Source organism: Wasmannia auropunctata, unplaced genomic scaffold (assembly GCF_000956235.1).
Source record: "Wasmannia auropunctata unplaced genomic scaffold, wasmannia.A_1.0 LD336041.1, whole genome shotgun sequence".
NCBI classification, from domain to species: domain Eukaryota; kingdom Metazoa; phylum Arthropoda; class Insecta; order Hymenoptera; family Formicidae; genus Wasmannia; species Wasmannia auropunctata.
In genome coordinates, this window is record NW_012026849.1 from 805,046 (window position 1) to 818,580 (window position 13,535).

Below are 13,535 nucleotides of genomic sequence, written 5' to 3' on the forward strand. Positions count from 1 at the left end.
TCTGCAGAGAGAGAGAGAGAGAGAGAGAGAGAGAGAGAGAGAGAGAGAGAGAGAGAGAAAGCGAGATTGTGTCGTTTTGTTGCCGCGCGGGCGTGGATTCGTCTCTCTCAGCGAGATATGTCGTTAAAGCCAACGCGGCGGATGTTATCTCCGCATGCAAGTCCACGAGCACGAGCAAGTGACTAAGCCCGTTAACGTTTTCCGTTGACTGATCTATTCTTGCGAAAAATAAAGGGAAGCGAAGAAACCGGAGTTTTCGAATTTGCGTCGTTCCTACGTCGCGCCCGCGCGCGCGCGCACGCGGCGCGTAGATTCGTCATCGAAATACGTCGTTAGAATCAATGGTGGTATCCCGGTGTGTGTGTGTGTGTGTGTGCGTGGGGTAGAGGTACGGCGATCTTACGCGATGCCGCGCAATAGCATCGCAGAACAGAGCACACCATGCCTCCTTCCCGAGTCGATTGATTCTCCTCCGCAGCGAGAGCTGCGAGAGGCAGAACGACGCAGAAGAGAGAACTCGCTCCGCTCCGGTCTATAACCCTCGCGCTCGTGCGACACCGCGTCGTCGCCGCTACCTGCAACCGTGAATCCGCATTCTCGCTTACAAAAGCGCGTCGCGTGCCGCACGTGTGCAACAGCAATGCGATCTTCTAATTGCCGCACTATGCGCAACATTTTATATATATATACATATATACATGGACACGGTGTGCGTGCGTGTGTGTACATACGTATTACGACTATAACTGCGGTACACGATGTTGCGGCGTACACGAAGTAACGTGGCGCGGTAAACGATCGAGGGCTCGTTCGGGCGATGCCGACGCGAAACCCTCCGCGGTGCGCGAAGGCGTTGCACGAGTGAAGTATAAAGTACCTCACCACGTCGGACACTTTCGTTTGGACGCGCGCTTTTGCGGAAGGGAGCACAAGGGCGTTACGCCTACGCGTCACCGTTTGCGAAACGGAAAAATAGGCGACGCGCTGCGCGCAACAGTCGCACACAGCTAGCTAAACGTAACGACGCGTCGTCGTCGTCATCCCTGGGAATGGAACTCGTCTACGGCACGAAATTAACACTCGTCGAGCGACGTGCGCCGACTTCAGTCGCCACTGGGATGCCGTTATACTTGCTCGCCTCCTCGCCGACACACGTATACCTGTCACAATCGGTATCGCCGGCGCGATAAATCGCGGGGACATGTCACGCACGTCACGTCCCGTCGCGTCGCTGTCTCGAAGGGCCTCTTCTACCGTCTGGCTCACGAAAATTTTCTGTTCGTTTACGACCAACTCGCGTACGGCTTCCTCATACGGATCGATCTTTATCGCGCAAAAGTCGTGTTTGTAAACACGTCGCGAACACGTCCTCTCTCACGTTTTCCGCGTCTCGAAGGGAGGACAGGGACGCGCCGAGACGCGGCTTCGCAAACCGACTGCGTCGCACATTTCGTAAAAGCGTCCTCGCACGACACGCAAACTCAAACACGTACACGTACACGCCGCACACAAGCACACACGCACACCTTCGGTCGATCCGTCTTCTTGCCGGACAACACTCATACACCATCTTCGAATGGTGGTCCTAGGAATGTGACCGTTACAGGGGAAGAAAGCGTGCCTGCGGAGCAAAGGAGATGCGGAGACAAAGGCGAGGGAAGGGGGGGATGGTGGGAAAGGGAGGTCGAAGAGGGCGGATCTCTCACACGCGAGAGAGACGCTTTGCGGTTCTCCTTATCCTCACCGCACATAATTTAGCCGATAAATGCGACCGATAAATAAATACGTTCGATTCCCAGCTTATGTTGACATTGACATAATTCTCAATTTACGACGCATCAGCACGGTCGACGAGCGCGGCGGGTGAAATCGAAGGTAAACAAAACCGAAGTCTTGTCTTTCATTCATTCAGTCAGTCAATCAGTCAGTCAGTCAAACGAACAAAGAGAACGGGCGAGCGAGCGAGCGAGCGAGCGAAAGTGCAATTAGCGGGTAACACCAACCTTTAGATTCCCCGCGACGCATTTACAGCGGGGCGAGAGCGTAGGCGTTGGATTTTCACTTGGCGCTGACACGCAAACTTGCACCACCGTATCGGGCGCGCAAAACACACTAACGGATTAGACGAGACGACGACGCGTCCGTTTGTGCGTCGAATTATAGGGAGGAGAGAAGAGAACGCGGTGCGGAGCTGCCCGGCGCGCAGCGGAGTGGACGAAGCGTCCCACGTGAAACGGACTCGCGTCACTCTCTCGCGCTCCGTCCGTCGATCGGTCTTCTCGCCCAATCGCGCGAGCACTCTGCGCCGGCGGCGAGCGATCAAAACAGAGGAAGAAGGAGGGCGCGCCGCGCCGCGCTGCTCCGCGTCGCGTCGCGTCGCGGAGGCATCAGCAGGGAAGGGGGGAGGGGTTGGTGGGGAGCTCGAAGCGGTCGCAGGCATTGAGCGGGCGCGACAGAGCGCGAGCGTGCGAGCGAGCGAGAGGATAAGAGCGGGACGGCGGCAGGAAGAAAGAGTAAGGGGGAGAGAGAGAGAGAGAGAGAGAGAGAGACAGCGAGCAAGCGAGAGAACGATGTTCGTGTCTTGTATTGCGTAGTAAGCGCTTGAATGGATTACGTCACGCGGCCGAAGGCAGCCAGAGGGTAGAAACGCGCAGCGGACGCGTCCCGCCCGACGGCGGCGGCGGCGGCGGCGGCGGCAGCGGCGGGCGATGGCCGCGCACGCGACACGCACAACAATAGACAATGCGGAACAACGAACGAACGACCGACAACGATGACGGACGACGACCAGAGCGACTGGGGAGACGGGAGGAGACCGGGAGAAGAGAGGCGAGGCGAGACGCGCGCGTGTCGAGTTGAGTTGAGTTGAGCTGACAAGCCGAGCTGAGACGTAGACGAGACGCGACGCGACGTGGCGTGCGTAAATCCCGCACAAGGGTCGACGAGTCGCGCGCTGCTCCTTTCTCCATCGTTCCCATCTCGAATATACGGCGCGTCGCGCGGATCGATCGCCGCTCGTACGTTATACGTGCACATAAAGTGTGCCGGTTCGCCCCGCTGTATCCTCGCGGTGCGGCCGACACGGACGCACATGCCTCCCCGTCGGCTCTCTCCTTGCCCACGTGCGTTCACACGCGTCTCGGGCGCGGCGTCCCCGCGTTCTCTTCCTCCTCCTCCTCCTCTCGTTCTTCTTCCTGTCTCTCATCCCTCCCATCGGAACGCGCTGTGTATCTACATAAATACTTACCAACGTATAAACATGTATACGTTTGCACGTGTGTGCGCGTAAGTATGTAAACATATGCATGTAAATTTGTCTTGCTGCTTCTCTCTCTCTCTCTCTCTCTCTCGGTGCTTTCCCGGGGTCTTCGCCCGTCGCCGTCGCATCGTCTAATCACGGGCTACTTAATTCAGCTACCGCTTCAAACTCGCTTGAACTTGAGCTCATTCGCTCGCTTCTGTTTCCGCGCGTAGACGCGAGGAGTGACGCGACCGCGGAGCGGAAGGCTATCACGCGCGCGCGCGCGCGCGCGCGTGCTGAAGACGAGCGGCAAGCGCGCGTGGGCAAGCGTGCCCTTGTTTTATTTATTTTTTTTTTCGCTTACACGCTCACGCGCGGGGATCGCTCACCTCGTCGTGCGTGTCCGTCGCGGCGTGCGCACGATTCACGTGCGCGCCGTTCGTCACGCAGTAGCTCGCGGTGGCGGTGGCGATGGCGGTGGCGGCGACGGAGGCTGCGAACGGCATATCTCACTCGTCTCCGCTTCTTCCGAGAACGCAATATACACACGCGCGAAACGTACGCGACACCGGTACCGCGCACGGCACAGAGGCAGCACGCACATACAACACGACGCACGTACACACGCGCGCGCGCGCGCGCACTAAACACTGACGCAGGGCGGACAGGCTGGCACGCACGCACGACGACGCGACGACGCGCACACTATCTCGGCGCGGACCGACTCTCGTTTGTACGCGAGTAAACTCTCTCGCCCTCGAACGCGGGCGGGCGTGCGGGCGGGCGGGCGGACGCGCGCGTGCGCGGCTCGCTTCTACCGAGTAGGCGGCGCGACAACGTATATGTACCCCGACCAGCGAGTCAGCTGCTACTGATCGGACCGCAACGATTGTGTGGGCACCGACGCGCGCGGCACCGGAACGTGGCCGCGAACGCAACGGCACACTGTGAGGGCCGTCCTATGGCACCGCGGGGAGGAGCGTCGACGCGAGCGTCGCCGCGCGGTCGCCACCATGAATCACCTTCGGCGTTTTTCTTAACAATCGTCGATTCGGCGGACACCTCGCGATCCACGGCGAGGCGAGATTGAAGGGTGTGCGGTAAGCGTTTCCCTGCCTGTTACGTCGGATCGATGCGAAAGATTCGTCGTACCCGTCAGATTAAATCAAAAACAAAACTTTCGATGGTCGAAACGAAATTACTCCATCAGCGTGCTCTTTTTTTTTATCCAGACAGAAATTTTCCGATCCTCTTCTGTATGAATTTCAATTTTTCAACTGTTTGTCTAATATAAATCTCGATGAAAAAGAAACGACAAAATCTTTTGCACCAATATTCTCATATGTACATTTGAAAATATACATTGTCCGTTTTAAAGAAGAAATTATTAGTCTTCTTTATGAGGATAATAATAGACTCTTTGTGTTTCTGGAGAAACGTGAGAATCTACAACGTATGTGAAAATACAAGAGGCTCCGCGAATTAATGTCGTGTGTATGAATTTAACTGCAAAGTATATATAACAACTGAAAGTGTTTGCTCGCACTCAAATTTTCAACAAGTTTCTCCCGCTATGTTGAATGTATAAAGAAAATTAATTATTACGACTAAATAATTAAATTGCTTAAAAGTTAAAGTAAATTCTAGTCGGGAGGAAAATATATATCCATTTAATTCCGACTGGTAATTATTTTCTGATTATGCACTACTATTCCTCCTTATCGAGGAGCGACGGTGCTTGAATCTTCGATTCGCGATCTAAATGGTTTATCGCGCCGTCAGATAGCGATTATTTTCGCTGCGCCACCGTGCCGCGTGTAAAATCGATAAAGCCGATCGGCATACCTGGCACCGCGATGTGACATTCCGCCGCGATAGCCTGGATATCTCTCTCCCGTATTTTTAGATAAAAAATATATTCAAGCAGACGTAAATAAATTGGCGTCGTTGTGCGCCGGTAGCGGAACATCTGGCCTGCCTTCTCTCCGATCGCTTCCGCCCCGATCCGTCTGGCTCCCTTTTCCCTCACCCTTCGCGTCGTTTTTTTCAACGCGACAGCAGTTCCTTCCTCCTTCATCGACGTATCACAAAATTCGCGCACGTTCTAGACGCGCGATCGCCTGCAGCGTGGACACCTTTGCACGCGGATCGTGTAAGTCGCGGCTTGTCGCACACTGCAGCACGAACACGCGTGTGCAAGCCCTGCAAAATCTCTATGTTTGTATGTACACCAACATTACTACTTAACTACTTCGGAACTCTCCTTGTCTATATAGACGCGTTCGTTGACCTTTGACATCCTCGTGTATATCCCGTCGGAGCTTCCACACATTTGTTATTATGCATATTGAATTTTGTTAGGAAACGCCGTCCTCGCCAACTTTTTCGCCGTATTGAAAATGCTGAATAATTTTGTCGAGGAGATTTACGAGTGTTCGGACATAAATATGAGGATATCTTCCTGTTGTACAAAATTTATTATTTACATGGCATCCCACTAAAAAATTATTTTAACAACTTGACCGTTATAGAATTTATCGTGTAATAATTGTTGATTTACTTCATTAAAATTGATTTTAGTAGTAAACTTTTTAGTAAGAGATGTTAATTGTCGCCAAATTGACACTTTAATTAAGACGAACGGCTCGTGAAGTTTAATTTGTTGTTTATGGAATAAAATATGGATAAAAATAAATAAAATCATAAAAATGGGCATAGTACTCACTATTCACTCTCACTATATAACATCTTCCGGAAAGTAGATTCCTATTGTATCAGCGGTTAATGAATTTCTCTCGTTTCCTCTTTCTCAATGAAAACACTATACATATGTATATTGTACACATAAAAGTATCTCTTATTTCGTACACATAAATTTTTCAGTTTATCATGTCGTGACATATTACAAATTAAATTTATCATGAATCGTAATAATTACATCGATAAAGTAACAACTATAATTACAAATGACTTATTAATTATACGTAAAAAATATATTAGAGATCTTTAGGAAGCCGAGATTTTGTCCTCCGACTTACACAATCCCCATTTTTGTCCCAATTAAAACTTATGTATGTACTTACGTATCATTAAGTGATTACATCCTATTCACTAGAATAAATAAAATAAATTTGGCGAAGGACTTTGCGGAGTTATCCGTCAGTCTATTTTCTTCTTGAAGGTATTCTGACTGATTACCACTCGCCAGCACAATTTTTTTAGCCCGTAAATTATCAGAATTAAACTCAGTATATAAAATATCGCGACGTCCATGCCGTAATAATGGAACACGCTCATATACCTGAAATATTATATTTAACTTGCTTAATTTCACTTTATCGTTTTATTGGCAGTACATCTAATAATGTAATTTAAAAGTTTGCGACGAACTTTGTTCTTTCGCTAAATGTTTGCGAAAAAACGAGACGAAATTTCTGTAGAATTTTATGCAGTTAAAAAGAACGTCCAATAGTTCAAAGATATACACTCTATAATTTTAATTATCTAATAAAGTGCTTTAAATTTTAAATGAAAAACTGTCAAAAATCTTTCAAAATTCACGTTATAAATTATTGTTATAAATATCATTATACTCAAACGAGTATTCGTATGCATATTTATCATAAAGGATCAATATATTTGATAATAATTATTCGAAAAAAAAATTATATTACCTGATTGAACTCTTCAAATGATCGGCTCCGCGGTGCTTGGCAACGTGTTCTACCCACCACGTGGCCAATTCTCTGGGCCCGATCGGAAGGTCACGCAGTAATGCACTCCTCTTCTTAGCCGCCTCTCTGTATGAGTTATTGTGAAGCGCCGCAACTTTAATTATACCTTCGCGAAGCGCACTGATGGATATACTAGTCATATCCATTACCAAAGCATAACCCAATTTATCTGTCAGGAAAAGCACACAAAACATGTCAGCAATCTTGTATTAAATCACCAATCAATTGCAGTCGTAATATAATTTTCTTTACTTTGCGTGCAAAATCCATCCAAAAATTACAACTTCCACTTCCGAAAAGCACTCACATCATTTTCTCCGTTGCACATTCATTATTTCAATCGCCGACCATTCGATTCTATACTCGATTTTTCTATCGAATTTCTTTTCGAGGGGGACAAAGCTTCTCAAAAACTTCAACGATTATCCTCGATTATTGGGCTCAAGCGGGTCAGAGGCCGCCGGTAAAGGTACCTTTTCATGCTGACGCTCGACGCTCATTTTTGGCGTCAAAATTACGTGATCATAGTTGGCTTGCACAAAAAACGGCAATATCAAGTTTAACGTTAATCGTATCATTCGTATATCTAAAATGTTTAAAATAAAACAACAGCCTTTGACGCTGAAGCTGAGAAAATCCAGCTTCTTTTTTTTCACGCTAGCGTCAAAGTCAAAGTCACGTGATTACCAAAAATTCAACATGTTGATTTCTTTACTGCTTACGTCTTACTGAGTTTGGTTAAGCTTTTCTGTATGCCGTGGCTTCAACGCTAAAACGAGCGTCTCGATGAATTTGCACCTTAATACGTGGCTTAAACACGGGAGAAAGGATTTACCAGCTTGCGCCGCGTTTCCATCGTGATCGCAGAAGACCGGCAGGACCAGAGTCGGCGCGCCGTGGTAAGCAGCCTCGTGCAGGGACAACAGCCCGCCGTGGGAAACGAAGGCGCGCAGCTTGGGATGGCCGAGCAGCTCCTGCTGCGGCCACCAGGCAGCCGTCCTCACGTTCGCCGGCAGATCCTTGATCTTGCCACCGTCCCACTTCCACACGACGTTGTACGGTAGCGTGGAGAATACCGCGACAAAGATCTGCCGTAGCGCCTCCGGCATCCCGGAGGCCCGCACCGACGATCCCATCGAGACAAACACGAAACCTGCAAAAATTCCTTCGGCCTTGCGGTACGTCCGGTCCGAGAGATTCTTATACTGCGCGTTCGCTCCAATTGAATAGCGAGTACATCGAAGAATGAAAAACAACGCGACGCCAAATTATACAATATAGGTACATTTGATATATACGATTTATATATTCTTATACGAAATGATAAAAAGAACATCGCTATGCTGTAAAATAGAATTTTACACCCATTTGATATTTTCCCGTTAAAAAGAATCCTTTGATTCTTCTGCGAATCAAACATGTATGAAACGAGACTTTGACGAGTTGAAAAAAATTTATCTCATTGTCAGTAATATAAAGAAAAGGGATATGTACAATTACCACGATAAAAGTTTCAAATATATCATCGTTCGAGCGCATTACGGCTTTTACTACAAGATACTAAAGGTTTTTTCAAAAAGTTTTCGAGGTTTCAGGACAATTAGCGCGACTATATTAAGGATAATGTAAATCTCGCGAAGCCAGAAATGCGAAGTCGAAATTATGGAAATTACCGTGTCGCAGAAAGGACTCCAAGTCGGAACTTAATTGCATCGCCGGTCTGCAGTGGAGGCACGCCACGTTTACGACGTTCGACAAGTAGGGCACGGAATCGCCCACGCTATAATGGCTGTTCTGCAAAGTCAGGGGGACCTCCGCTGTCAGACTGTGCAGATCGTCGGGTATATGATTGCCTGTCAAAAGCAAAATACGACATGGTCATTGGGCTATATATAAGTATCTAGTTATAAACATATACGCGATTGTATATTAGCATACAATTGACAGCATCGATGCATTTCGGCGAAACAGCGGCAGAGGCGCGGTCGCCTGAAAATTGATTTAGTGCCTCACCGAGGTATCGCTGGAGCGTCGGCTGAAGATAAATCGAGAGCGTGAACCAATGCATAATCCTTAGCGTGAGCAGAGCCGCCGCGTTCAGGACTCTCTGCAGGAAGGTCATGTCCTGCGTGATCGCCTTACCGAAATACGGCGTCACCGACCACGGTGATGGATTGCCCTGTCGCATTATGGACCCGCTGTACAATGCCACCTGCGAGATAACATCACAACCGTCGTTCTCATTACTCGCATTAGCAACGTTGCACGGAGCGAAAGCAAATGGCTTTAATGAGGCGCGCGCGGGGATATCGGCTTTTAGAAAAAGGAATTAGAGATCGACCGAGAGATCCGCTCTCCTCTCCTCAGCGTCAGGTGAGGGACCTCGCGCTGCACCGCCGTTATACAAGCGCGTTTTATCATTACGCGTCATTGACGTCACTGAACGAATAAAGGGAGAAAAGAAAGAAAGTGGATGCGAACTGGCAAACGTCTTGCTTATCGCGTTTCTAAGACTGCTTTTTAGCACACCGAGAGACGCTAGCTGTAAAGCTGTTTGAAGATGAGATTACTTCGCACTTTGTCATATTAGTTACACACGAGTGAACAACATGATGAGAACACCCGTTTACTTTTCATTTATACGCGGAAACGTCGGGGATACGACAAACAAGTGTGTTTTTTTCGCATTACACGCTCGTGGAATAACCACAGTGGATTCAAGTCTGTTCTTTTGTTATTATACGTGTATTTTTTGTAAAGAAGAAAAAACCGAGAAAGAAGCTTTATATTATTCTCTCGAGAATTGGTTTGTTAACATTAAGAATCCGCTTACGGGTAAGTAGTGTGGAACTTTATATTCTTGAGATTTATACTCAACTTCTTTCAAGAAATATACGACCATTTATAAATATTTAACTGATTGAAAAAAGTCAGTTCGCTATTTATATTAAAAAATGCGTTGTAAAATTAGTTATGCAAAAGTCAATTTTTATTAAAGCTCATTTCTCTTCTGTCATTTATATGTCATTTATATTTAAAAAATGCATTGTAAAATTAATTATGCAAAAGTCAATTTTTCTGTATTTATATTAAAAAATGCGCTGTATCATGAAAAAACCACAACGGCGAAATCCACAACCAAAAATAAAAAGAAATAAAACAAAATATCGTTCCGTGTACTATATTAAAAAATGTGTTGTAAAATTAGTTATGCAAAAGTCAATTTTTATTAAAGCTCATTTCTCATCTATCATTTATATGTCATCTATATTAAAAAAATGTATTGTAAAATTAATTATGCAAAAGTCAATTTTTCTGTATTTATATTAAAAAATGCGTTGTATCATGAAAAACACGGCGAAATCCACAACCAAAAATAAAAAGAAATAAAACAAAATATCGTTCCGTGCGCTGCAAATGTTATATTTTTATATTTTACACAATATGTATCTACACTCTAGACTGACAATGAGAAGCACTATAAAAAGAAACATTTCAATAAATATACGACAGAGCAGCGTGTAATTCTCTATCGATGTGATTCTTATACCGGGTCGCGATCTAACATAATATCGTTTATCGGTCCGAGTAAAAGTCCACTCGTAACTGTTATCGCAGCGGAGAGAACCAGGACAAGTTGTAACGGGAATCGGAATATCGCGAAGGGTCCCGTCGCGTTTCTCGGCTACGACGAGAGGCGACATTACCGTGTTCAACATTATCGTGGGCACGTTCTCGCCGTGGAGGATTCCCAGCATGCACTCGGGATAAGCGCCGTCGAGCACCGCGACGTCCCATCGAGCGTGCGGATCGCCGTCCGGATTTCTCATGCCGGCCATCGACGGCGCGTCCTGCAGCAACGCCTCGCAGGACTCCCAGGCGTATCTCATGGCGTCCCATGGCGATATCGGAAGCTCGTTCCGGAACCTGGCGCCCACCAGGTCCCACTCAGCCGTGAAATTCTCGACGTAGGCCTGCCGTGAGACACGAGCGGTGAACACGTGCGCGCGGCACAATATGCAATAAATTCTCCATTAGGAGCTCGCGCGGCCGTTGGATCAGCGTTAGCCCGGAAACTTTCAACTCTTCCGTGTCACGATACATATTGTATCGCGAAACCTGTTTCGCCCTCGGAGCTCAACCTCCTCGTCTCTTTATAAAGATTTATTTAACGAGAAATGGTAAATGGCATATCGTACGATTTTGCAAGTTTCTTTTTACGGAAACATAAACTACTTTGAAGGATTAAATCCCGAGCAGAAATGAAATAGGCAGACAGAAACAGAGGTAAAAGTAGAGGTTTAAAAAGAAAAGGTAAGAATTAAAAAAAAATGCAGACGGTATAAGCGGGCGGCTCTGGTCTGGTAAATTACTCGGCATGTAATAAAATTAAATATGGGTCAAGAGCCAAATTGGAAGAAAGGAATGGCGCGCGCGCGCGAGATGGGGGGAAAAATTCCGCGAGGGGAGGGGGGCAGTTCCGTCTGAGAGCACGGGGAGACGTGCGTGGTAGATCGTAAATCACCTCGAGGATCGACGGCACCAGCTCGTGAAGACCATTATTCGCCGCGGGACCGGGGAAAGCGCTCAGCAGCGTGACGTTGTGCCCCTGCGACCTCAGGCTCGTACCAAGGGCGACGAAGGGCACCGTGTGGGACTTGGTGCCACCCATAGTGGCCATCAGGATGTTGTAGCCCAGCAGGGGCTTGATCAGCAGGCTGAACCCCAGAAGGAGCTGGTGGAGGCCGAGCCGATGCGCGACGCGCGTCATCCTCAGGATATCAGCTTACCGACCCGTTTAACGATGGCAAACGATTTTCGCGTGGCGATTCTCCTCCTCTCGCGGCACTCTTATGGCGGAGTATTGTCGATTCCTCTCAATGGAAGAGGACAATCGTCTCGCGACCCGGCATCGTTTTTTTTTTCTCTCTTCTCTTTCCTTTTCTCTCCTTCTTTTCCTCTTCTTTTCCACCACGAACGATCCCCCCCGTCACGTTCGAACGCGCGCCGCTTTCGTCACGAACTTCTTTCGTGCATCGGCGAAGCGAGAAACGGCCTGAAGGATCCGCGGCGAATTCGTATTCTCCTCGGAGACCGTTTCCGGTCGGGTAAACGGGATGATGCCGCGGCGGGAGTACGGATTCCCTTACGCTCCAGTTCGCGGCGGCGAGAACCGATGCCGTTGATCAGCCCGCGATCGTTTTGCGAGCGTGTCGCGTCTGGTCCCTGCTTGATCGCGTTCTTACGACTGCGGTCCCTCGCATCCTCCGTCTCGTGGCCTTTCCGCGTTCCGGCAATTCTATTTTTAGATCGGAATTACCGAAGTTCGGAAGTTAAAATGCGCGTGCTCTTTCAAGACGAGTGTAGAATATCAAGTCTCATCCGAATAAAAAGGTTCGGTGTTATTCTAATACGCGCCGCTGAAAAGAAAACCGCTCTCGGGAATTTTTTTCGCGTCTGCTCGTCTCTCTTTCAATTCTCATTCGCTTTCATCGAGCAAAGAAGATGTATGACTTCGAAGAATGGATCTTCTGCTTTTCGTGCGCAATTCGTTGATTTTTATTATCCAATTTACCGCTGGAATTCTTCGCAATAGCCTTCCGTAGAATTCATCATGGACGGATTCTTTTGATCCTCGAGTGAAAAATTGACCGTAGATAATCTTTTCTGATCTATTTTTTTCTTTCGGTCGAGAAAATAGAAGTTGTCAATCATGTGACAAAGCGGCTTCGGTCAATTTCCCTCTCTTTTTCGATAATAAAGCTGCGTAAATGAACTTATTTGATATACGCGTATTTGCGTAACAAAGGCCAGCCCCCTTCAATATCTTTCTAGTACTGAAAAGCTTTTAACGAAAGCGTTTTTAATGAAGGAGTTAAAGTTTATAACAGAGAAGCTTCATGAAGAGCTTAAACAATCTTTAAACTTCTACCTACGTCTTTTTAATATCTTTTTTAATACCCGGCAATAGCGGTCGTTGACTATCGTAAAGTATACACGGGAATATTGTTATAACTTTATCAACGTAACGCTACCACCCTCGATTAAACCTTCTGTTTTTCACGGGTTAGCAAACAATGTGTCCCGTTGTAGCTCTCAGAGAATATAAAGGGATTGAAGCTTCATGCCCGACTGTTTTGCTTCGATTGTTTCACGTTTGATATATTTCCTTTCTTTCCCTTTCTAAATTTCTTCTGAGAGTTCAACTCACTTAAAATACCTTCACTCTGCGAAAAGCATTGTGAAGTATTACTCTGCGAAATTTCCATTTGTTTTCCCAGCAGTACTTTATATATATATATATATATATATATATATCTCTTTCTCTCTTGCAAAGCGCCGTCGTAAGAGCACAGGTTCTACAAAGTATACGCGATCCGACGGTTCCCCCTTGAATCTTTTTGCTCCTAATAACTCTCCAGAAGCTTCTTACTTCGCGGTCTCCCTTGCCGTCTTCTTCGGATCCGTTCCTTTCTCTCGAGAAACTCGCTCAAAGTGGTTTGGGGGGAGCTCTTCCGTCGATCCGATATTCGCTCGAGAAGAGAGCCGACAAAGAGAAC

The 13,535-nt window shown here is 47.3% G+C and overlaps 2 protein-coding genes across 2 annotated transcripts in view; both read right to left on the minus strand.

Moving 5' to 3' along the window:
• LOC105451905 (insulin-like peptide receptor) overlaps positions 1–3,975 on the minus strand; it is a 71,447-nt gene extending 67,472 nt beyond the window's left edge. The window contains 1 exon segment of the mRNA XM_011692637.1: positions 3,631–3,975. The gene's annotated coding sequence lies outside the window, so the exon portion shown is untranslated.
• A 2,105-nt stretch (positions 3,976–6,080) lies between these two features.
• LOC105451906 (UDP-glucuronosyltransferase 2C1) lies at positions 6,081–11,887 on the minus strand. Its single transcript, XM_011692638.1, has 7 exons — positions 11,501–11,887; positions 10,683–10,949; positions 8,989–9,187; positions 8,649–8,828; positions 7,811–8,128; positions 6,916–7,144; positions 6,081–6,542 (listed from the first exon to the last, which is right to left on the minus strand). The coding sequence occupies exons 1-7, from the start codon at positions 11,744–11,746 to the stop codon at positions 6,401–6,403; spliced, it is 1,581 nt and encodes a 526-aa protein (XP_011690940.1). The 5' UTR covers positions 11,747–11,887; the 3' UTR covers positions 6,081–6,400.
• Positions 11,888–13,535: the final 1,648 nt, after the last annotated feature.